Source organism: Rhinolophus ferrumequinum, chromosome 21 (genome assembly GCF_004115265.2).
Source record: "Rhinolophus ferrumequinum isolate MPI-CBG mRhiFer1 chromosome 21, mRhiFer1_v1.p, whole genome shotgun sequence".
Lineage (NCBI taxonomy): Eukaryota > Metazoa > Chordata > Mammalia > Chiroptera > Rhinolophidae > Rhinolophus > Rhinolophus ferrumequinum.
The window spans coordinates 21,157,746-21,181,960 of NC_046304.1; the positions used below are offsets into that span (position 1 = coordinate 21,157,746).

General features: G+C 48.2%; 1 protein-coding gene across 3 annotated transcripts; it reads left to right on the forward strand.

Moving 5' to 3' along the window:
* Positions 1-149: 149 nt before the first annotated feature.
* Positions 150-13,108, forward strand: TMEM98 (transmembrane protein 98). 3 transcript variants are annotated; one of them, XM_033091524.1, is made up of 7 exons: positions 150-299; positions 3,375-3,549; positions 4,723-4,854; positions 5,843-5,876; positions 8,292-8,407; positions 10,891-10,950; positions 12,244-13,108. In XM_033091524.1, exons 2-7 carry the CDS (start codon positions 3,419-3,421, stop codon positions 12,449-12,451), a joined length of 681 nt encoding a protein of 226 aa, XP_032947415.1. In that variant the 5' UTR covers positions 150-299; positions 3,375-3,418; the 3' UTR covers positions 12,452-13,108. The 3 variants fall into 3 exon arrangements, with proteins under 3 accessions (XP_032947415.1, XP_032947416.1, XP_032947417.1); XM_033091525.1 differs by having other exon boundaries at positions 155-299; positions 3,342-3,549; XM_033091526.1 differs by lacking the exon at positions 150-299 and adding an exon at positions 3,097-3,236 and having other exon boundaries at positions 3,342-3,549.
* The last annotated feature ends 11,107 nt before the right edge of the window (positions 13,109-24,215 follow it).

Below are 24,215 nucleotides of genomic sequence, written 5' to 3' on the forward strand. Positions count from 1 at the left end.
CCTCCCAGCTGCCTAGAACTCCCGCCGCCCCAACCCCCGGCTCGCCTGGGGGCCTGGCGGTGACGGCGGCGCCTGGCAGCTGGGGATTTGGATGCTCGGCTGGCGTCTCCCCCACCCGCTCCACCGCCAGGGGTTTGGCCGCGCCGGGGGACTTATCTTGATTCCTTTGGACAGCCCAGCTCCTTCCCAGCATGCCCCGCTCTCTGGAGCCGCCCGAGAGTCCCGCTCCCGGACTTTGCTATCGGCGGGGGGCCGGCCGCGGGAGCACCCGGGAATGCGTCCTGCAGCCGCCGCCTGAGGTGGGTGAGCCCCGCCGCCTCGGAGCTGCGAGAGAGGGGCCCCAGGCGAGCCACCCGGCCGAGCCCCATGGGGAGGGGACGCGCCGGGCCCGGGCGGGCAGTGTTGGCGGGGGGGACCGGGGCGCCAGCTCCGCAGCCGCCTAAGGGGAGGGGGGCCCCGGCCCCGCCGTGGCTTTGTTGGGGCCGTGGTACCAGAGCAGGCGCAGCCCTGGCACCCACAAGTTGGGGAAAGTTGGAGCTGCGTGCCCGGGAGCCCTGCGCGGCGCGCACGGGGGCGATGGGGGACCCTCCCTCGGTCCTGGGTGTTGGGGTGGGGATTCTGGGTGGCCCGGCAGGGGGAAGGAGGTAGGCTTGGGTCTGTTTTATCCTTGCGGATGGGAGGGAGAGAGGGAGAAAAAGACCGGGAGAGACGGAGAGAGACCTACCCAAGCTTATACAAAGACACACCCACAGAGAAACTCATCCTGAAACACACAGAGAATATACAAAAAGGCAAAAACAGAAAGAAACACGCATACAGACGGATTACGGAGAAAGACAGCAAAAACTCAGAGAAAACCCATACACACTCAGAGAAACACACTCAGATGCATAGGGAGAGGAAACAAAGCGGTGGTCTTGGAGGCCAGGGGATGGGGGAGGAGAGAGGGAATACTTTGAAGGGGAGAGACTGAGGGAGGGGGAAGAGAGGTGGGGGAGTGGAGAGGAAAACGGGGGGGGGGGGGGGGGGGGGAAATGAGAGACAGAAGTGGGAGGACGAAAGAAAAAGGGCTAAAGGAGACAGCCCTTTAGGAGGGCCAGTATAAACACACAACTAGGGAAACAGGCAGACCCTGAGAATTCGCCCTGCCCGCTACACAGAGATACAGAGATGAAAGAGACCCCAGCCTTCTCGCCCTGTGGGCAAGTGAGTTTCAGGTGGGACAGCAGCTGTGTGAGACCTCTGAGAAAGGCCTCCTTGGCACTATGAGCCAGCCAAGTCCCCACGTTGTCCACTTGGCAAACTCCTACTCATCCTTCAAAACCCAGCGCAAGCATCTGCCCCATGAAGAATGCTTTCCCAGAAAATGCCATGCAAGCTCAGTATTCTCCTTTCTGTGTACTTCTGCATGTGGCACAGGCACATGGAGTTGAGGAGCTGGGGAAAAGGTAGACAAGCAGACAAACAGCAAACAGCTCTCTGTGTGTCTACCTTTTCCCCAGCTTCTCAAGGTCTGGGGCCCGTATCTTAATTATCTCCAATCTCCAGAATCCATCCTGGTTTTTGGTGCATAGTAGATGATAAGTAATTACTTATTGATGGACACTGGGAGGATTTGGACTCTCTAAGACATGGAACATAGAATTAAATACAAATAAAGGAGATACACTGAGCTGTGGTCATTCCTGTAATAAAGGAAAAAGCAAATTTGGGTCCTGACATAAAATACATTTTCATTCTCTTCAGGCAGGTGACTTGGGGGGGGGAGGACCCTTTTTATGTAGGTGGAGAAATTAAAGGCCAGAGAGGGGTGGAGACTTCCTCAAAGGGACACAAGTGGGAGACCTGCAATGAAACAACTTTGTGAATACATACTTCTCTGAGATGCCCTTGTATCTCCGGCTTATGAGTTTCTTTCTTTCTTATTTATTTTACCATTAAAAATGACATTTTATTTTTTTTATTTGTCAACTTCAGTTGACATTCAATATTATTTTATATTTGTTTCAGGTGTACAGCATAGTGGTTAGACATTTATATAATTTATGAAGTGATCCCCTGATAAGTCTAGTACCTACCTGGTACCATACATAGTTATTACCGTATTATTGACTATATTCTCTATGCTGTACTTGACATACCTGTGACTATTTTGTAGCTATCATCTTGTACTTCTTAATACCTTCACCTTTTCACCCAGCCCTATGAGTTTAAAATAGGTGTGAAAGAACCTCCTGAATGAAGGCAAGCAACAGGCAACAGACACTGTAATAACCAGTTGTAAGTTTCCAACACGGAAACTGACACAATGTTCCCCAGAATTTTTAGAGTTCTCTTTCCTCCTAAGAAAGGAAAAGAGAGGTGAATGTCCGTCTCCGTTTAAGTGACTGGCTTTCTGCTTCCTGACTACATAAACTTGGATAAATTACTTACCCTCCCCGCACCTCAGTTTTCTGAACTGTAAGACGGGGATACTAGGTCGGCCCGGTGGCTCAGGCGGTTGGAGCTCCATGCTCCTAACTCTGAAGGCTGCCGGTTTGATTCCCACGTGGGCCAGTGGGCTCTCAACCACAAGGTTGCCAGTTCAACTCCTCGAGTCCCACAAGGGATGGTGGGCTGTGCCCCCTGCAACTAAGATTGAACACGGCACCTTGAGCTGAGCTGCCGCTGAGCTCCTGGATGGCTCAGTTGGTTGGAGCGCGTCCTCTCAACCACAAGGTTGCCGGTTCGATTCCTCGACTCCCGCAAGGGATGGTGGGCTGCATCATCCCGCAACTAGCAACGGCAACTGGACCTGGAGCTGAGCTGCGCCCTCCACAACTAAGACCTGAAAGGACAACAACTTGACTTGGAAAAAAGTCCTGGAAGTACACACTGCTCCCCAATAAAGTCCTGTTCCTCTTCCCCAATAAAATCTTTGGAAAAAAAAAAAGATGGGGATACTAATACTACCTATCTCATAGGCTCGTTAGACGAGTTAACACACAAAGTGACTGGCACAGAGGAGACGCTCAGTGACTACAATCCCGCCCTGGTCCTTCTGAGATCTGGATTCTTTCATGCCCCTGCTGTAGATGTGAAGACAACAGTGCTAGTGAAAATGATTCTTTTTGTCCCAGGACAAAAGTCCACCTTGGTCCAACTGAGGAGCAAACTATTTTAATAAAAGAAAAGATAACTTTGGGGATGCCATAAAATGCATCTCAATGCTGTCTAGGCCTTCGGGGTCTCTGCAGGTGATTTGGGGCAACCTAATTCCCCGCTCCCAACCCCCGTCCCCCTTTCTCCCCGCAGCAGGTAAGGCCCCATTGCTCCCCTCTCTTTTGTTGCTTCTAAACCAGGCTCGCTCTGCCGTTGTGTCTTTCAATCTTCAGCCCACGCTGGGGATGTGACCGAGACCGAGGGAGCCACCGGAAGCATGGAGACCGTGGTGATTGTTGCCATCGGCGTGCTCGCCACTATCTTTCTGGCCTCGTTTGCAGCCTTGGTTGTGGTTTGCAGGCAGCGCTACTGCCGGCCTCGAGACCTGCTGCAGCGCTATGATTCCAAGTGAGTGGGCCCGGAGATGGGAAGGAGGGCCTCCAACAAAAGACAAAGAAGTGTGGTGCTGGACAACTGGGGCTCAGCTTTTTGTCTCTAAAATGGTACCGGAAGCCTGTCCTTCCCAATGAAGACCTCAGAACTTAAGAATGTTCCTGAAGCCCCCCCCCCAACATCCTGAGCTACCTCTAACTCTGAACTAATAAGAAAGTGAACAAATGTGTTCCCCAAGCAGAAAGGCGTAGCCGTCCCTCCCAAACTGGCTATCTCATTTAGCGTTTGGACGAACCAAATCCCTTTCCAACCAAAACACTCATAGGAAGAGAAATCCGCCGCTTACACTCCAGCCACATATCTAAGCAACAGACACTCGGTGTCGTGAAAGCCCAACACGGGGCTGTCTCTTCCCCGTCGATTTCTTCATGATGCACTTCATGTGAAATCTATTTTGTAAGCAAGATTCTGTTTTCAGTTTAGGGATGTTTTCGTTGATGGTCCCCCTTTAAGGGACCATGGCCTCTAATCCTTCATTTCTCTTATGCTTCTGTCTGAATCTTATCAGCATCTCTGTGAGCAAGTGGTTGGTAATTAGTAAAGGCCCATTTTTATGGCTCAGAAAAGCTCCGCTATTGAAAAGAACGCCGTGGCCGCCTCCTGTTGTAAAGTAGCAGGGGGTGTTACTCGCACACTTCTCCAGTATAACTAGGAGAGGTTGGGGTTATGAGGTGAATTAAGGAGGTCCCCAAGAGTGATTCTACAGGCTGAGTCGGGGGTACAGGTAGATTTGGGTACTAGGAACTTCAGAGTCTCTGTAAAAGGAAGGCTCGAAGGGAAAACGAGTTCCAAGAGGATATTATTTTGTCCTGAGGGAGCAGCCCTGTCCAACACATCTCTGTAATTACTGTGGTTGCAGCCCTACTCTTCTCCTAAGTGGCTCATCTCATTCTGTGTCACTTCTCTTTTGTTGTAGTGCTCCAGCCTGCTTCCTTGACTCACTGTCTAGCCATGTGCCCTGCCCGTAACTGCAGTTCCACTGGGGTTAGGTTTGGATCCAGGATCAGTGGTCCCTGCTTTAACTTATTCACTGCCTTCATCCTTTTGGGGGGTATGTGTGTCTCCATGAGGAGAGGGTCAGCAGCAGTCGTCTATTGTGAAACCACTTCCCTGGGCTTTTCCTTCCAGGCCCATCGTGGACCTCATCGGAGCCATGGAGACCCAGTCTGAGCCCTCCGAGTTAGAACTGGATGATGTTGTCATCACCAACCCCCACATCGAGGCCATTCTGGAGAATGAAGACTGGATTGAAGACGCCTCGTAAGGCTTTGGGGACGTTCGCTTTCCTGCAGCCCCCTGGGGTGGGCAAACAGGGCTTCTAGTGCCTTTTTTGGCTTCCTTTGCCAGAGCACTTGACTGGGCATCCACCAGCACGGTGTTGCTTTCTGCTCTTTCCCCTGCCTCCCGAAGGAAGAGAACAGAAAATGACATGACCGTGTGTGTCCCGGGCCCCGCTTTTGTAAATCTGGAGGCTAAGGCCCATACATGTGTCCAAAAGTTGTTCTCAGTCACTGTGCTGTGCTTAGTTATCTTTGGGGTGCCCATGAATTTGTCCCTCAGGCTCCAGAGATGGTGCCTCTGTCTTCAGTATCCTCAGGGACCTCTGTATCTCCCAGGAGCATCTGCGTGTGGAGAAGCGTATGCCATTCCATTCCCTCAGCATCGAGTCATTCATTCACCAGGCAGATATTCCCGGGGCATCGTGTGCAGGGCATTAGGCCAGGCACTGCAGATAGGAAACTGGTGGTGGGGACAGAATTCGACTAAATGCGGTCATCTCAGAAACAGTAGCGGGTCTTTGTGCACAGTGCAGTGGGCCCACGGAGGATGCAATGTCTCGAGGTGCCTAGGGTGGGGAGGTGGGGGTGACTTTCAGGAAGGATATCACGGAGCAGGTGCCTTTTGAGTTGGGTCTTGAAACATAATGAGTTCACCGAGCTGAGCATAAAAGGAAGACTGCACAGGACGGAAGGAATGGTATCAGAAGCTCAGAGCGTGACTTGATCTGTGGAGAGCACCGCTAACTGGAAGAGTGGATTGGGTGGGGACAGGGAGGGGAAAGGAAAGGGAAGAAGGTGCTTCCTCATTGAGCAGTTTCTAAAAGGAGACTTGTTCATTTTACCACTGAGGCATTCCTGCTCTCAGGCGCTGTCCAGGTGTGTCGGGGCTGGAGGAGGAGTGGAGGTGGTGGCTGGAGGGAGGTGGGCCTGTAAAAATAAGCATTGACAAATTCTTCTTGTCTCCTCAGGGGTCTCATGTCCCACTGCATAGCCATCTTGAAGGTAATACTCTTTGATGTCCCCAAGATACAATGGGGGTGGTCACCGAAGCACCCCTGTGCACGGGCCGTTAAGAGGTGAAAGGGGTCTTAGGAAGGGCACGGAACCCTTGCAAGAGGCCTTTTTTTTTTTTTAATTTATTTTTAATTTATTGGGGTGACAATTGTTAGTAGAATTACATAGATTTCAGGTGTGCAATTCTGTATCACATCATCCATAAGTCACACTGTGTGTTCACCACCCAGAGTCAGCTCCCCTTCCATCACCATACATTTGATCCCCCTCACCCTCATCCCCCACCCCCCAACCCCCTTACGCTCTGGTAACCACCAAATTATGTTCCCCAGATTAATTTTCAAACCCCGTGGCCATCCTGTGGTCACCGACTGCCCTCCAATCCCCTCACCCTCCCCCCACCCCCCACCCCTCCCGCCCATCTAGCAACCCTCAGTTTTTCCTCATTGTCTCCCAAACTGTTTCTGATTAGTTCATTCACTTATTCTTTTCTTTAGAATCCGCAAATAAGTGAGATCATATGGTCTAGAGAACATTATGTTAAGTGAAATAAGTCAGACAGAGAAAGATAAGTACCATAAGAGGCCTTTTTTTAAACGTGCCTGAAACGTTGAGTTTCTTCTGTTTACCTCCACTCCCTACCTGGATGGTGTGTTATACTTCAGAATTCTCAAGGCCCTTTCAAAGGTTTTATTTCAGCCTTTGAAGAGACTGTAGCCGCTGAGGGGGACAAGGGGCTTCCTACCTCCTCCCTGGGCACTCTCTTTCATTAACGGAGAGGTCAGCCCACTACAGCTAGTTGGGTGCTGTATCTGGACTTCTCCAATTACTAGAAAGTCTTTCCCTAACCCTCTTTGGCTGCAATGGTAGTCAGCCAAATGGGACAATCAGTGTTAAAAAATCCAAACCGTGAGTGCTTTAACTTGAAGACAGATTTTTTCTTTTTCTTTTAACGCCTGCAGCTTCTAGGACTAGGTGGAAAATTGCATCCAATTTGCATTTTGGGTAATTCTTATAGTTTCAGCATTTTTTTTTTTCAATTCTTGCTGGATACTATTCTACCTAATTGAATTATATAGTAATATTGAACTATTTGGCCAATTGCAAATATTGTTGGTTTCTTCACTTCAGTAACCTAGGAAACCACACCTTTATCTCTTTGCCTAGTAATTATTCAAGAATTCAAAAAAGACAGCTTTATCTTTTCTTCGGTGTTATTCAGTACAAGATATTCCAAAGTCTTTCATCCCACCTCTTCTTTAGCTTTCTCTCAGGGGACAAAGAAAAGCCTAGTAGGAAATCACTGTCACAGAGTCCAGGCTTATTACCTTATTCTAAGAACCTCTTTGGGGAGAGACATGGTTGTAGATAGAGACAGATATACTGTCTAGAGCAATAACGGCTTATTACATCTCCCTCCTCCCTGCCAGGATGTATCCTGGCACTGGGTTTTTCCCCCTGCCCTTGCCTGTTAGAGAAGGAAGAGAAGTGGCATCTGAGGTAGGGGATGAAATCAGCTGGAAAGACTCTTACTGGATTGGAATCAGTGGTCCATCCTGGGAATCTCAGCTCAACGGAGAGGCTCTTACCTTCCTATCAAGACCTAAGACTCTTCTGCTTGGCCACCTGCCCTTGAGTCCCTGTGGTGGGGGCTCCTAGGGAGGGAACTGGGCTCTCTCCTGGGTGGGCTCTCGGGTTTCTTTCTGCCTTCTCTTTTCCAGCCCTAAGTATAAAGCAGGTAATGGACCTTCTTTGCCAGGGACGGAGGCACATCCAGGTTCTAATATGAGAGATGTGGGCGAGGGGAATACAGTTTTGGGGGTGGTCAGCACTGGGGGTAGATGATGAGAAAGGCCACATGTCTTAGCCTTGCCTTTTACTTTTTTTTCTCCCCAAAGCTGTTTCACCATCATCTTGACAAATATATTACCCTAGAAAGTTTTTGAAATAAGTGCCACTTTTGGAGGATGTGCTTAAAGGAAACAGTTTTCCTTTGTCCTGCCATGTTTTTGAGGGCACCCCCTTGGAGATGGAAGACTAAACCAAGAGGGGAGGGAATAGAAAGAAAAAGTATGTTTTTCCCCGTAAGCAAGATGGTGAAATTAGAGCATATGATTTTTCCTAGTCAGACTATTTTAGCTTAGACTTCTCTGAGCCACCACCCCGCCCCTGACCTGAGGCTCCTACTTCTCCCTCCTCACCCAGACATGTTCTCAGCTTTTGCCTCTTCCACCTCATTTCCTGTCATCTCTGTACTTTTCAATTCAATTTACCCATTAGGGTAGGGAGCCTAGTGTGGGATGGGACCCAAGGTGGGGGTCACATTTGTCTTTTGGGGGGTGGCAGAAGCCCTTGGGGGAGCTAGGTCACCTCTCATCATCTCTCTCCTCCCTATTGCCTTAGATCTGTCACACTCTGACAGAAAAACTTGTTGCCATGACAATGGGCTCTGGGGCCAAGATGAAGACTTCAGCCAGTGTCAGTGACATCATCGTGGTGGCCAAGCGGATCAGCCCTAGGTGAGCAGGGAGGGCCATGAGGTTCCCATACTCTGGGCGGGGAGGGAGGGCCAGAAGCTGAGGTGGCGGGCAGGGCCAGGCTCTTCTAAGAGACTACACAGGCAACTTCAGTTATTCATGTCCTAAACACTTACAGAGCATTCAGGAGGGTTTAGCAATTGGGAGACTTTCGAACTAAGATGTTCTTACACAGTTCCCCCCATTTCTAGCATCCCCGCTCCAGTAAATGTTTTGGGAAATTCCAGCATATGACTAGTGCTGACTCTTCCATTCCACAGATCCCACTGCAGCTGCTCCCTCTTTCTCAGTCCCATACCAGCTGGGGCTGCTTTCCTTCCTTTTGCCACTCCTTTCTCCCAGGCTCTGGGCCAGTAAGCATATTTCCTACTGGTGCCCACACCCTCATCTGCAATGACCTCCTGGCCATGTCCTGTCCCCCACCCATTTCTGTATTGGAGACTAGTTTGGGAGCGACGTTCACCCACTGCCCCATCCATGGCCCAGCCAGCAGCCTCCAGGACTAGGGGTGTGTGTGTGTGTTTGGGGGTGGGGGAAGCCATACATCATTCAGATCTCCCAAATTCCAGGCATCTGCAAAATCCCATGTGGGAGGCAACCAGCAGATTGGTCAACAGCTACACCCCCTCGTGTGGGCTAAATTTGGTGAAGAAAAATAAAGCCCTTTTCTTAGAGAGAAAGGCTGTGCTAAGTGTGTGCTGCCATCTGGTGGCTGGTATGTGATGTGCCTGAGTGGGGTGTCCCAGTCCAGGATGTTTTTTTAATCAGCCACAGGGCCTTACTGCTGGGAGGGTGCCTCCATATCTCTGGGGTGAATGGTGGCACCCCCTTTGAGTTCCAGGGGCCCTCACTTTCCTGGTTGCCATAGTCTCAGGTGAATCATGAGGAACCAGCCCTCAGAGGGAATTTGAAAGAGTTGGTGCCCTTGAACTCTGTCCAGGGAGTACAGTGAGCTTAGAAAGTGGGAGAAGCTCAGCCCAGAACAGTTCTTGGCTTTCTCTGGAGCTGTCCCCAGGTGGGTGTAGCTACATGACTTCTGTCAGCCTAGGTCAGCCTCTGGCCTGACAGACCCTCCAACCCAGGCTCTGGACAAGCACCAGACCTTCCTCTGGCCACTCCTTATTGGCAGAGACTCTGTCTGCTTTGCTCATACCTGTTGGCCCTTCATCATGTTTCCTGTGACTTCCTGTGGCCCCCAGGGGGGGCACACAAATTCCTGTGATACCAGGTTATAAGGCAGCATTGCCGGGAGGGGTCAGAGGAGGAAAGAGACTGACATTCCTGAGGCTGAGTGAAGTCCTGGGTGAGCAGGATTAGCAGGGGTGCTAGAGTGAGGGGTGGCGTTGTCCAGCCTGCGGGCCTGACCTGGTGCTCGCTGGCCCGTCCTACAGCGTACTGCGGACTACTTCCACCACGTTCCCTGACATACTCGCAATTCACTCCAGGTCCTTGCTTTGTCCTTTTGCCCTTACACTTCTTTTTCCTTCTGGCCATTTTTGTCCCTATTGTTTTTCTTGCTCCATTTATTCCAGAGTGTGTTGATAGCATATTAGTTTCAAGGAGAGTGGCTTCAGCTCCAGGGCACTACGAGAAAGGGTCCAGCTAAGACAGGCTGAGAGTGACCGTTTCTCTGGATTTCCTCTCCAGCCCCTCAGCCCTGAGACAAGAACATTTAAAGACATCTGTGTTCAAGTGCATTTAGAAATCAAACACGAGATCATTATTTTTGATTCCTGATTATCAAGTCCAAGAGCAAAAATTTGGAGCAAGACCTTGTATCATGCAAATCAGAATGAATAGTTGCTCCTTTCTGAACTAGATTAAAAAAAAAAAAATTAACCACAAACTACACTATGTGTTAAAAGAAATACAGTGGAGTAGTTTGAACTCAAACTTGCAGGTTTTTTTTTTAAGTGTTCTATATAATTACCTTTAACCATTTTTTTTTAAAAACACAAAAGTAATAAATACTTGTAAAAATTTAAAAATTGCAGAAACCGATTGTCTGGAAAGAAGGACCCCCCCCCCATCTTTCCACCCCCTTCCAATTCCTGTAGATAACCACTATTGAATAGTGAGTATTCCCCCAGACTTCTCCCCCCTGCATTTCATAGCTTTTGTTTATTTATTTTCACGCAAATGCGATGGATCAAACTTTATATATTGTTTAGCAGTTTGCCTTTTTACTTTAGTAGTATATCTGGGACATCATGTCAGCTGTTTGAATGTGTACTTTTTAAACTACTGGAGCTAGAACCAAACCAGAAAACAAAATATTCCCTACACTGAACTTAAGTCTTTCTAAGTCTTTGTTGGAAATGTAAAAGCAGTTAGAGAAAGAACCACTAAAGACTAAGGCTTGAATATCAAAAGAGAAGCGTTGGGCTAAAAAAAAGGTAGAGAGGAAGGAAGGAGTGAAGGAGAGAAGGAGAGCAACATACTGAAAACCCTTTGCCTCCCCTCAGAGTGGATGATGTTGTGAAATCCATGTACCCTCCGCTGGACCCGAAACTCCTGGACGCACGGTGAGCGGGTGGTGTGGTCCTTCTTCTCTCCAAGCTGGAAGCTCACCATTTGATCAGATCAGCGAGGTCAGCTGTTTGGGTTTTTGAGGAGAGGGATGTTTTGCTGGATTCCTGCGCTACCTTAGGCCTTGAGTACCCTTCATTGCAGTGTGAATGGTGAGCCAACATGTGAGCCGAGCCTGGCTGGGTGATAGAGGCCAGCCAGTCTTATTCCTGAAACCCAGGAGAAGGATGAGCTAGCTTAGATTTTGAATTTTTATGATTACACATCTGGCCGCGCTAGATCCTATCTGCACCTTCTCTCCCCTCCATTGCTCTCTCTGCTCTATGGACCCCGGAAGCAGACATGCCTTAGCCGGCAGCCACCCAGTGGGTCAGGGGGGCAGTTGGAGAGCAGGGCAATGAGAATGGAAGTGACAAGTCAACCATAGCTGTGCTCGCCTTCCCCAGGACATCCCCAGGCACCCCTCACTATGATCCTCCCCTAATACGCAGAGCCTTTATGAAATTGTTGTTTTCCTGTACCGGAGGTAAACTCATGTGTAAAAACCAGATTCCTTGTCTCTCAGATGTATTTGACTATTTCGTAGACCCGTGGTGTGATGATTGCCAGCTAGGCAGTGGGTCCCGTGCTTCAGTGGGTTTCTCTGCCCCACTCCTGTGGCTGCACAGCTGTGTCCGTGGGTTAGAAGTCTGTAATACGTTCCCAAATGCGTCCTGCACGCTCACTGTGGAAAAGGTATCATTCTATAGGGAATCTTTTCATGCTGATTTCAAAAAACCCCTCCTCCTCATTTGGGTTCTCAATTAAATGTTGTCTTTTGGAGTAAGGTAAACCAGCTGGGGGCCTTATTGATTCAGAATCAATAAAGAATGCTCAAGGTAGGAGTATGTATATCCTACGTGTAAGTGGGCAGCAGTTGGATGTGCTCATCTAATTGACTAGATCCAAACTGTGCCACAGAGCACTCTTCTGAGAAATGTTCATAGGTACGTTGCAGAAAGGGGGCTCCACAGTCTTAAATAGCTCGTGAGACACCCCATATTATATTCTCTCCTTAGAGCTTTTTATCCTGCACGTCAAAGGCTCTGAGAAGGGCTTCCGTTAACCTTGTTTAAATTAGCCATTCCCAAATTTATTTGAGCATGGAGCCATCTTTAAATTACATACTCACCACCTTCCTAGGGAAGGGACTCCAGTTTGGAGAATATTAAGCCTAGTGTCTATCCATTTGGACTTTGGCACCAAGTCCCTTATTTCCTAGGAAACCTGACCCTGTTGTTTTTTTCCAGGACAACTGCCTTGCTCCTGTCTGTCAGTCATCTGGTGCTGGTGACCAGGAATGCCTGCCACCTGACTGGGGGCCTGGATTGGATTGATGAGTCCCTGTCAGCTGCTGAGGAGCACTTGGAAGTCCTTCGAGAAGCAGCCCTGGCTTCTGAGCCCGATAAAGGCCTTCCAGGCCCTGAAGGTTTCCTGCAGGAGCAGTCGGCCATTTAGTGCTTGCTGACCAGCCGCTGACCATGCGGGCCAGCCTGCGGCTGTCTCTGGGCGGTTCAGCTGAGCCTTCCCCCTTTCCCTGTAGTTAGTTGTTCTCCATGGTTCGGGAGTCCAGCTGTGTGTACATACTAAAGCAGGAGCACCCCTGTCATTCGATGCCCCTGTTGCAGTTGCAAATGGTGGCTGGTAAGTGGCAGTCTAATACCAGAGTTAGGGGAGATGGCATTCACCATCTGCGCAGCAGACCTTTGCAGACTGGTGGACCGTAAGCTTTATTTAGCTCCTCTAGTGCTTTCAAGAAAATTGAGCCACCATCTAAGAATCAGGAGGTTTTACACTACAATCAGAATTTCTGGCTTCTCTGAAACAATCGGAAGGTGAGGCAACTCTGATCTGCATTTTCAAAAGAGGGCAATCAATTGGACTAAGTAGGAATTGCCTCCTTTGACAAGACTTGTACGCTCTCACCTGACCTGTTTCATTTATTTGTATTATCTGCCTGGTCCCTGAGGTATCTGAATCCCCCTTCCTCCCCTTCACAGGTGTGGGTTTGAAGATAGGCACTCCAATTTCATTATTCCCTTTTCATCATTATGCCTGCAATTTTACCTAGCTACCACTAGGTGGATAGTAAACGTATCCTTAGGTTTCTCTCAAGTGTGTGGTTATTGAGTCAAATTCAAATGCATGTGGGACGTATTTGTTTGAGAACTGAGGATGGAAGGAGAGAGTCTAGGTTTCCTGAGGATGCCTTGTGTGTATGACTCAGAAGGAAATATTTAAAGACTGCTGAGTTCAGGCAGAGGTGAAGATACCACCATAAAGTACTTTCCACATCAGCAATGACACCCATGAAGGATGTGTTCCCCTTTCTTTCGACATTGGTTCGTTTTGCAAATATTGAAAGATGAGAGGCATTTTTATGACTTGAGACCTTTGTGGCACCTAGAATCACAATGGCATAATCCCGACACGCATCCAAATTGCATAATTTCCATCAAAGGTGTAGGAACGCCTGAAGTACTTCACTTCTTCCCATGTTCTCAGAGCCAACTTTGATCTTGGGAGAGGGCCCTGACTTGGGGCTGCCTTGGCTCATATCTGATATTGTTAAGCATGTTTGGAGCTCTGTATCTGTTCTCATTTCATTTTCTCTGCCCTGACTCAAGTCAGGAAATCCCTCAGCCTGAATCTAGTGAACCAGGAACCTGTGTCCCTAAGTCTAAGATTGGGACCTTGCTCTCCATTGAGATGTGTCACTGGGCATATTTTATTTTCTCCTGGGAAGTGGGATGCTTCTAATCGGTACAATGGGCACCAATTCCTCCCTGGAGAGATGAAATCAGGAGAGAGAAGCTGGAGCCCAACTCTCGTGGACTTCAGTCATAGGGGACACCTTATTGGATTGTCCACGTCTATCAATCCTAACATATGCTCAGTAGTTAACTTTCCTGTCGTGTTGATCGGCTGTGAGTGGGAAATGTCCACACAGTCCCCTGCATTTCAATCTGGACCAGAGCCCTAAGCCACAGAGAAGCCACCGGACTTGACCTCTCCGATACCATCCCCCAGGTGGGTTGGGGGTGGAGATGTTTCCCCTGAAGTGACTGTCACTGACCTTCTCTGAGCCCTGGCAAGTCCTGGCACACTAGCATCCTGAAGCCCTGAGAGGTTGCCCTTACAGGTGCAAGGACAGCTTGCCGAAGACATGGAAGTGTCTGCTAGATGGCAGGATGTCTGATGCTACTGCTGCTGTGTAGTTTTTCTTCTTCTCCAGCATAGGACAAATTAGATGTCTCTGGATGAGGTTGGTGTTGGTGGCTGATGGTTGAGGTGGAAGCACCATCTTTTGGCAGGAGGCAGCCCTTCGCCTCTAGGCTCTTTGGGAGGTGGCTGAAGTTACCTCCTCCCTTGGGAGGGGTTGGTTGGCAAGCACCCAGGACCCAGCCAGGAATGGTTTCCCAGGAGATGGACATATCCCCAGTCCCTAGGTCACTAGTATCGGGGTGTATGGTGGTAGATCTTTTCTTCCATGATCCTTACCCCGTCCTACCCTGGAGAAGGAGCATCAGACTCCAATTCTGAAGGAAGAAGGAATTAGGGATAGGAATTGAGTGTGAGACGAGCAAGATCTTTGAAGTCAGACAGAATTAGGTTCCAGTGTGGCCTCAGTCGTTTACTGTGTGAGCTCGAACCAATTACTTAACCTCTCAGGTCCTTAGCTCTCTCACCTGTAAAATCAAGGCTGCTGCCTCATTGGGTTGGTTTGTGAATCCAATGAAATGGTGTATGTGAAATCGTGTGCCTGGTACTGATTCACCAACATTACCCCTTTTTCTCCAAGGCCCCCCGTGCCCTGATGCAGTTGACCCAGGTGGTATCACCTCAGTTACTGTGGCTCTGCCCACGCAGAGGCTTCTGTTCATGAGCTTTGGACCTGAGTAGCCAAGAACCTGGAATCACTGCAGTAGGGAGACTGGTCCAGCCTTGTCCCTGCCCCACCCCAAGTATGTTCCGGACAGAAGGCAATCAAAGCTCTTATCAGTGTTTTCAGGGCTGACTGCTCAAGCACACATTCCTTCGGGGCAGGGCCCAGGGAGCCTCCACCAGCTAGTGAAACCTCCCAGATGGAACACATGTTCCTGGCATCCAGCTTATCCTGGTGCGTACTCTAACCTGTCTCACTCCAGGAGCTCCTCTTTAGAGACTGGGGGCCCATGTGAGCCTGATTGTTAGAAAATGACGTGCAGTTCAAAGCCCCTGAAGTTGCTTTGTGACCTTGAACATTTTGGGCAAGTGTCAAGTGGAGAATTCCCATCTACTTCCTCCCCTTTCTTTATTCTCCTCTCCCCTCCTTCTCAACTCCTCCCTCCTTCTACCCCTCCCTTCCACAAATATGTACTGTTTGCTTACTCTGGGGGGAAGTGTTGTGCAAGGTGCTGGGGATATGGAACAAAAGGCATAAGCCCTGTTCTCACCAAGCAAAAGAGACGAGTGAGCATCTGATTGAACCGCCGCTGGGGCCAGCCCAGTGAGGGGGGTACATAGTGGTGGGCCTTGGGGGCTCAGAGCAGGGGTGGGGTGGGTGGTCCGAGGTAGTCAGGGAAGACACTTGGGAGAAGCTGATGCCTGAGTCGGACTTGAAGAGTGTCAGAGAGGTGTTCTGGGCAGACCAGACAACATGGGAAAGGTCAAGGACTAAAAGAGCATGGCTCCTTTGAGAAATGCAGGTGACTGGGGAGGGCTGGCGTGTAGGGTGTGAGGGTTGGACAGGTTGGCAGGGCATCAGATCATGGAGGACCTCATAGGTTATATGAGGGAGTTGGAGCTTTATCCTGAGCCTAATGGGGATCATAGAAAGGCTTGTACCAGGGGAGTGACTTGGTCAGAAATGCAATTTGGAGACTCATCTACTTCATACCCTATGACGTTAGGCTCCAGAACCCATAAATTTGCCCGTTGTCACTGAGAACCTTTCCTCCCTAAGTCTGAGAGTCTCAGGACTCAGTCCTAGTAGAAAGTCAGGGTGGGCACCTGGGCAGAAAGGAAGAGAAAGGCTCGGCATTGGAACAGACAGAGCCGGGGGAAGTCACGTGGCTGTGCTGGTCTTGCTCTGCCTCAGTGTCTCTGTACCAGAAATGCTGCTGATGAGCGGAGCTTTGAGGATTTGAGGCATGACTGAGTCCATTCTGTTTCATTCCATCTGTATTTTTATCACTCCCATTCTACACATAAGGAAACCAAAACCTAGAAAGATCAACCACTTTCCTGGAGTTACTAAGAATCAGAGCATGGTGCGGTGGGTGGGGAAATCCACAATGGGAAGGAAACAACAGGTGTGAGAGTCATTCCATTCTCTTCTAGTTCTAATATTTTTCATTAAAAAAATAGTGGTCCTGATCCATAAATTAATTTCAGAGCCAGTAGTCAGTTACAACCCATAGGATGCTAGAACACGGGCACTAAAATGACGGTTGGGGCATGGGTGAGGTATTCTCTCTCCATCCAAACTGACTTCATTTGTTCCATTTTAAGTAAAATGTGCATTTACCAGAATAGTGGCAAAAATTTATGGTGCGAAAATGGAATAATTAATTTATTACATGATTGATTAGTTCCAGAATCATCTGTTGCATATCTACACTGGGTTAAGCCCTGGGATATTGGCATGAATAAAAATATAATGCCTCTCTTGAGGCGCTTCTAACCTGAGGTGGAAAGAAACCCATAAAGAGTCATTTGCAATACAATGGGGTAAGTGCTAAGTAAGGGAATTTGTGTGTACGGAGAGCTCCGAGCAGAGGCATCCAATCCAGCTCGGTGGAGTTTCCTGAAAGTGGTGATGTCTCAGAAGCGTCAAGGAGGTGTGGGAGTGAGCCGGGAGAAGACTGGGTGGCGTAGGAAAAGGGCGAGGTGAAGGAAGACAGGATCCAGGAGGGCATTGTGCAGTGTGACATGCCTTACTGTGCTCAGGGAATTACCGCTGCAAGTGTCACATGGGAGCGGATATGGGTGGGAGAGGCATAGAAGGGACAGGAAGGCCAGGCCTAGACCCCGGACCTTTCCTCCAGGTGGCAGGGAGCCCTTGAAAGTTGAAAAGGCTCTTATTTTTTCTTGGAAAACTATCAAATGATCTCTGCAACCTCCCCAGCCTTTCAGGTGATCCTAATTATCTAGGTGAACAATGGTTTGGCGTTATGTTAATTTGCATTTCCCTAGGATTTTAATATTTTTCTTATTGATTTATATGAGCTGTTTATATATTAAGGATAGCAAGCCTTTGTTATATCTATTGCATATTTTTTCTCCAGCCTTGTCATTTGCTGTTTAGTTTTGTTTAGAATGTTTCTGGTGTTTGGAAGTTTTAATTCGGGTGTAGTCAAATGTATTGATTTTCTTTCTTAGTGATTTCTTCCATTGCTTTTATGCTTAGAAAAATCCTCTCTCGTCCAGAGATCAAATAGCATTGAAATGTTTGAAGCAGCAGAGTGCCATGGGTGGGTGGGTAATAATAATATTCACAGGTTAGATATAGTGGCAGAAAACACACACACAAAAAGCCACAACCAGAGTAGAAGAAATCAAACCTTCCTTCATCCACCCCCAAACCCAGTCTAAGGTTAAAGGTGGAAACAGTTAGGGGTCCAAGAGAGGGACAGGGCAGACCGGGAGAGGCAGGGTGAGTGTTGAAGGACGAGTGGGAGGTGGTCCTGCAGACAGAGTGAGAGGCAGTGCGTGGGTGTGGGGGACGGGAAGCTACTGACCTCAAGGTAGGATGTGAAGGAGCCCAGTATGCTGGGTTAGAATCTTAGATGAGAAGAAGCAGTGATGGGAGAGAGGATTGGAAAGAGAATCAGCAAAGCCAAGTATGGCTCATAAATCACATGAAGGCCTTTATTCTGAGAGCAATGGTGAACCATTGAAGAAATAGCCCAAATAATTCTTGGCATCTCACGGTACTGGTCTCTGCATAGAGTTTCCTTTGAAGAGGCACAGTCTAGCAGAAGTAACAAGAAACAAAGACCAAAAATAAAATCCCACTGACAATGGCACCGGTCTGCCCTCTCTTAGAGAATAGCCTCTCTTCATCTGTACCATTATCTCTGGTCTTCTTTCATCTTTCTCTTTCCCACTCTTCCTTGGTTCTGGGGAAGAGCCTGGTCTTTGGAGGGAGACAGACCCGGGTTTGGATCCTGACTCTGCCACTCCCTGAACCTCTCCTTCCCCACCTGCTTGCCTCCCTTTTTTCCTTGCTATTTCCATTGGACATCTGTTCTGTGCCAGGCTTGTCTAAATGCTGGGGACACAGGGCAGAGATCAACTACACAGTTTCTGCCCTCATGGGATTACAGACTAGTGAGGGAAGACAGATATTAAGCAAATGATCGTTTAAATAGATGTTAAATTAAAAAGAAGCTTTAAAAGTATTTTAGGAAGAGAGATAGAACCTTGTGAAAGGTTATTAGGAGGACTTGTCTATCAAGATGTCAAAGAACACTTCCATTAAAATGGGTCTATTATCTGGAGGATAAGTAGGAGTTCAGAGGTGGAGGAGTGGGGACATAAGGGGCAGTCCGAGCAAAGGGCCTGTGGCAGGAGGACAAGGCCAGTGTGACCAGAGAGTAGATAGGGAGGAAGACGAAGGTGAGGATGAGACAGGAGGTCAAATCATGCCAGACCTCGTAGGCTGTGTTAAGGGCTTTGGCTTGGAGCTGAAGAATGATTTGAATCCATTCAAATGGTTTATTTAAAACTGGTGGGTTGGAGTAGGTTGGAGGTAGAGACACAATCAGATTTGTATTTTGAAAAGATCCTTTTGGCTTCTATGTGGAGAACCAATCGGAGGGGGCCAGAATAGATGGGGAAGACCCAGTGCTACTGCATACGTCTAGGCAAGGGAAGATAATCCCTTGGCCTGGGCAGGGAGAGGGAGATGGAAAGTTAGCAGAGTGGATACTTTTGAGAGATATTTAGAAAGTAAAATAAATAAGACTTAGGGTAGCCTGGATATGGTACAGTGATGTAAGATAATGGGGTGTCAAGAAAGACTTCTAGGTTTCAGGTTTGTGTACGTACGTGGAGATGACAGTTTAGGGATAGAAGTCACTGGTGCGGGAGACACCAGAAAAAGATGATGTTTGGGGACTTGAAGAGTTTCAGGTGCATTTGAGGTATCTATGTTGAGTTAGATCTAATGGTTGAAGTTCAGAGTAGACTGGGCTGCAGATTTTTCATGGATCATTTTTATTAGAGTAATGGCTATGGGTGTGATGCTAGGGAAAGAGTATGGAGTGAAAATACAAGAGGGTCATAAGGAGCTCTATCATCTAATATGGTCTTGGGCCAGTCTAAGGCTCTCGTAGAGTTATTTTGATGGTTAAATGAACTACCATATGTCCAGTGCCTGGCACGTAGTAGGCAGTCAGCAAATGCTAGCTACATCTCCCTTCTCTCCTTTTAACTACTTGCCTCTTTTATTTCATTCCTCTCTATTTTCTGGCTCTCTGTATTGCAGCCAGAGACTTAAACCCAATTCTTCCAACTTGAAATGGCCCCATGGTACCTGGTGTAAATACCAGGCACGCACTACTCTCCTCCACGTCCCAGCCCTCGAGGGCCTAACTTGTGAGGGCTTTCTGACACTGAACTAAGGCTACTTTGGGCCAATGACGAACACTTGAAGAGCTAATTTTCTTAGCATGCATGGCAACATCTACCTTAGAATGATAATCATGCCACCCCGCATTTCTAGAACATTTTGTATTTTTTCAGAGAATTTTCACAATGATTATCTCAGTTGTTCATCACAGGATTTTTTTTCATTATGAAATGCATTTGCATATTTTATTTACCTCTCATCTTTTTCCCACTGCTAAACCAGCAGCATTTTGAGCAAATATGCATATGGATGACTTAGGAATTTACTCCACTCTTATTCTTAAGCTTGCTTTCTCATTTTATTTTTAAGTCATGAATTTTATCTTCCTGGTCATCTTTTTCCCCCCACATGTTTCAGTGATTTTCAGGATCACAGTTGTGTTCTTTCTCTTCCTTTTTGGCACTTGCCCTCTTCATCTTCTCTCATCAACACCGAGGGTTCTGGTCCCCAAAGTCCATTGATTGCTCCGGCACATTCAGAAACTCACGTTTTTGACTCCTCTTCACCTCATTTCTCTCTGCAGCAGGTGCTGCATTGAAGCTTCATATTAGCTTTAACTAGAGATTTGTTATGCAAGGCAACCTCGCGATCCTGCAGACTTATCTAGGTTCTTCCTTGGTCCCTGGCGTCTGTAACAGTCTCTCCTCGGTCTCAAATCACTCCTTCCTCCCATCCCCTCAGCATGATAGTTCCCTGATTTTCCTTTCTATATTCTCCATCTTCACCTTCCACTGTCCGTGTTCATCCTCGCAGGAAATGTGTCCAGCACCTAATATGAACCAGAAACTTCTGGGCTTGGGGGATTCAAACAGCCACGACCTCGTTCTGACCTTGAAGTACCCACAGTCTGCAACAGTGGGTCTCAAACCTGATGGCACATTTGAATCATCATCTGAGGAGTTAAAAAAAAAAAAGCAAAAAGAAGAAGAACGCTGAAGTCCTGGTCCTGGAGATTCTGATTTATTTGGTCTTGGGTGGGACCCAGGCATTGTTAGTTTTAAAAAAGAGATTCTAATGTGCAGGCAAGGATGAGAACCACTGAATCATTGGTCTAATGAAGGAGGCCTATGTGTAAAGAAATAATTTTAATAGAATGTGAAGGCAGAAGTAAGCATGGGTTCTGGAGGGGGAAGAAAAGCCCCTCATTCAGCTCGGCGGAGGACTCAGGGCCCCACCCCATCCATTCTAGAGAACCTTTTCCGGAGTACCCCCGTCCTTCCATTTCCAGTAAGACAGGAGAAACGAACACCTCTCTTAAAGTAGCATGGCCTTTTATCTTTTCAAAGAAAACAGAAGAGCAGTTCTGAGCCTGGGCCTGGGGGGTTAAGTGGAACTGGAGCCAAATCCCAGCTCTGCCACGCACTAACTGTGTCACCTCAGGCAAATTGCCTAACCATTCTTAAATCTTACTGTTCTTGTCAATTACGTGTGTGTGCATCTGTGTGAATTGAGGGAGCTGATGCCTAGCCCACCGCCTTACACCCAGTAGGTGCTCAAAAAATTGTAGGCGTGTACACTCTGAAGTACCCTACATGCACTGGTGGTGCTCAGTGATTCTTCTTCCAGCAGCAAGTACTCAAAGGACCGTCCACATTTGCCCTACTCGTCTACTCCTGCTGGAGAGGGACACACTTTACTTGGTCCACCTTGTGCAGTTTCCAAAGGCTAATAGCTGAACCTCAGCCCCCACGTACACTCTCCTCTCCAGGTTCTTTCTTTTTACTTCCCCACTTGCTTGGCGTTTTCTTCACCTCCAAAGTTCCTGCCAACATTTCTCCTGGTCCATGGACTGGTCTAAAGCTTATTGTGGATCTGAACATGGTGACTCCCCCACACTGTCCTGTGTTGGCCCCGCTGTGATTTCTCTTAGGAGGGTTCGCTAAGAGAACCATCTCTCAGATGGTTTGCTAGCATCCAGTGTGGCCCCCACCAGCCTTGACTGCTCGTGTGCCCCCCTCATGCCAGCCTTAGCACAGATGGCTAGATGTTACTTGCGGTGGGCTGTAGCCACAGCAGTGGGCTCCAGCTCGTCAGAGCTGCCCACTGCTCTTTCGAAATGTACTGTTGTTTCCTTGGCTAGCCCTGTCCTTTCTTTCCCTGGGACCACAGTCCAAGGTCGGCTCAGTCTTGAGGTCCTTTAGAAAACTCGATAGCCAGACCTCAGGCCCCTGGGGACACTGTCTTGGTTTTATAGCTTGGCCAGGTGTGGAATTATGTTAGCTGAGAAACCGTATTCTCCCTCCACGGCCTGACTCCTACTCTCTCTGAGCCGTCCTGTGCTCCTGAAACAGAATTCTAAATACTGCTCTGTTGTTGATACTTTCTCACTGGGCACCACCTTTCTCTGTCTCTTTTCTTCCAGCCACACAGCAACTTTCTGATCTCCTTGTGTTTCTGAGGAATATCCCCTACTCTTACCTCCTACTCTTGCCTGCTACTCTGTCTTTCTCTCCTGATTACCAAAATCCTGTTTATACCGACTTCTCACCTTGGTTCTTTGAATTTTTTGTTTTTAGTGATTTCTGTTCCAATCCATTAGCTTCACCATCTCTCTCTCTGCTCTTCATCATTCACTTCTACAAGTGGAATTTTGCTCCTTGCCACTTCTGGCTTTATTCTTTCCTATGAGAGGTTTTCTCAGATTGTCTTTCCAGATGACCCAGCCCCATTTGGCTTGCGAAAGGTGAACCTGAACCAGACTTCCTTTGCCTTGATCATTGTTGTTGCTGGACTGCTAATTTCCTGCTGACCTGATGGGACTTCGTGTACCCCCATGCCCTCTCCCCAGGAGAACACATCCGACACCCACCTTGCTGGAGCTCCTTAAAATATGCCCGGGACATCCGTAAGGGTAATGACTATTATTCCTGTTTTGAAATCAGGAAAGCGAGACTTAGCATGGAGGAAACTGAGACCTAAGAAGGGGAACTGACTGTCCAAGCTCAAAGGAAGAACTGGGAAGAGAACGCATGCCAAGGAATTCCCAGTTCATTGCTCACCCAGGGCTCCACCCTGCAAGGGACAATTGTCAGTCAGCTAGTGTACGGGTGAACTCTGGATCCTGCTCTCAGGAACTTACTTCAAACCTCTTTTGGAGTAAGCCTAGGACCTGATCCGCTGATCTGGTGGGTTAACGTCCCAGAATGGCAGATGCATCATCATGTTTCTATTTATTTTTAAGGTGTCAGCCACAGGGTCTCTGGGAACAAGATTCAGCATCATTGTCCCTAGTACACTGGATACAAGGCATGCTATCTCTTTCCAATGGTTTTCTGGTTCAGACTTGCCTTTAGTCAAATGGATGAGAAGTCCAGCTATGAGGCCACACTCCGTCATTCCTCTCAACTTCAACCCTGTGCTTTCTGCGCAGGTTGCATTAGGTGGTGTGTGTGTGTGTGTGTGTGTGTGTGTGTGTGTGTGTATTATGCATGTTCGAGGGTAGGGGTTTCCTGTTGCTTAAGCCAAGATTAAAATGAGGAGGTCTGTGTTGTTGGGCAAGAGACACCGTTTCTCCTCTTTCTTACCTTTCTTTAAACATTCCACTCAAACTTTCTCTTCCCATGAGGGCAGTGTGTTAGCCTATGTGTAGTATTTCTCTCTGTATGCTTCTTTGCTCTTGCTCAGGAAGAGGAATGTCTAGACTGGCTGGACAGAGGCTGATATTCACCGAACCATCTTTTAGGAGTGTGTAGGGCTGCTGTGACTTAGAATTAGGAACCAGGTCAGCCACTTCCTCCCTGACTTTCCACCTTCCCCAGAGAACCCTCCTTCTCTTACTGTCTCGGTGTGGAGCACGTTTAGCCCAGGCTCAGGGCCACGTTCTAGAAGGCTTGCATCCTTGTCTGTATGGTGGAGCTGCCTCGGGAGGCCTGGTCACACCTCTGCAGGCAAGCCTTGGGGAGCTGGTGGGTATGTGTCTAATAGCTAGATTTATGAGTTAGGGAGTCCCACTTATACCCTTGGCCTTGATCTGAATTCTCCAACACAAATTATAGGAAAGCCTGTGGTTCGAGAGCTGGAATGTACCAAAGTAGATGAACAAACTTGCTATTTGGCTTATGGTCTTTGTGTACCCATGTCATTACTTCTGATTTCATTGGCGCTTGGAGGAGAGGAGGGAAGCATGGTACCTGGGGCCCCGAACTTTCTCGGCATGTGAAAGTTGTGATAAAAAGTCATAAAAGCGAGATTTCCAGCCAAGATGGCGGGGTAGGTAAATGCTGTGCTCACCTCCTCTCACAACCACATCAAAATTACAACCAAACTGCAGAACAACCATCACTGAGAGTAGTCTGACGTTTAGCTTAACTGAAGTCCTACAACTAAGGACATACAGAAGCTACCTGGAGACTGGTAGGAGGGACAGAGATGTGGAACAGGCTGGTCCCACTGCTACGTGTGACCGTTAAAATTTGGAAGGGATATCTTGGCTGCAGAGGTTTCCCCCAGAGGAACGACAGGTCCCAGGCCGACACCAGGCTCCTTAGCCCAGGGTTCCAGTGCTGGGGACAGAAGCCAAACAAACAAAACAGAAACAAACTCATAGATACAAAGAACATTTTGATAGTTGCCAGTTGGGAGGGGGGTTTGGGGTGGCGGGTGTAA

Coding starts and splice junctions, on each gene's coding strand:
- TMEM98 (XM_033091524.1), top strand. CDS start 3,419: ATGGAGACCGTGGTGATTGTTGCCATCGGCGTGCTCGCCACTATCTTT. Junction 5,877..8,291: donor ACTGCATAGCCATCTTGAAG/GTAATACTCTTT, acceptor CTATTGCCTTAG/ATCTGTCACACTCTGACAGA. Junction 10,951..12,243: donor CCGAAACTCCTGGACGCACG/GTGAGCGGGTGG, acceptor GTTTTTTTCCAG/GACAACTGCCTTGCTCCTGT.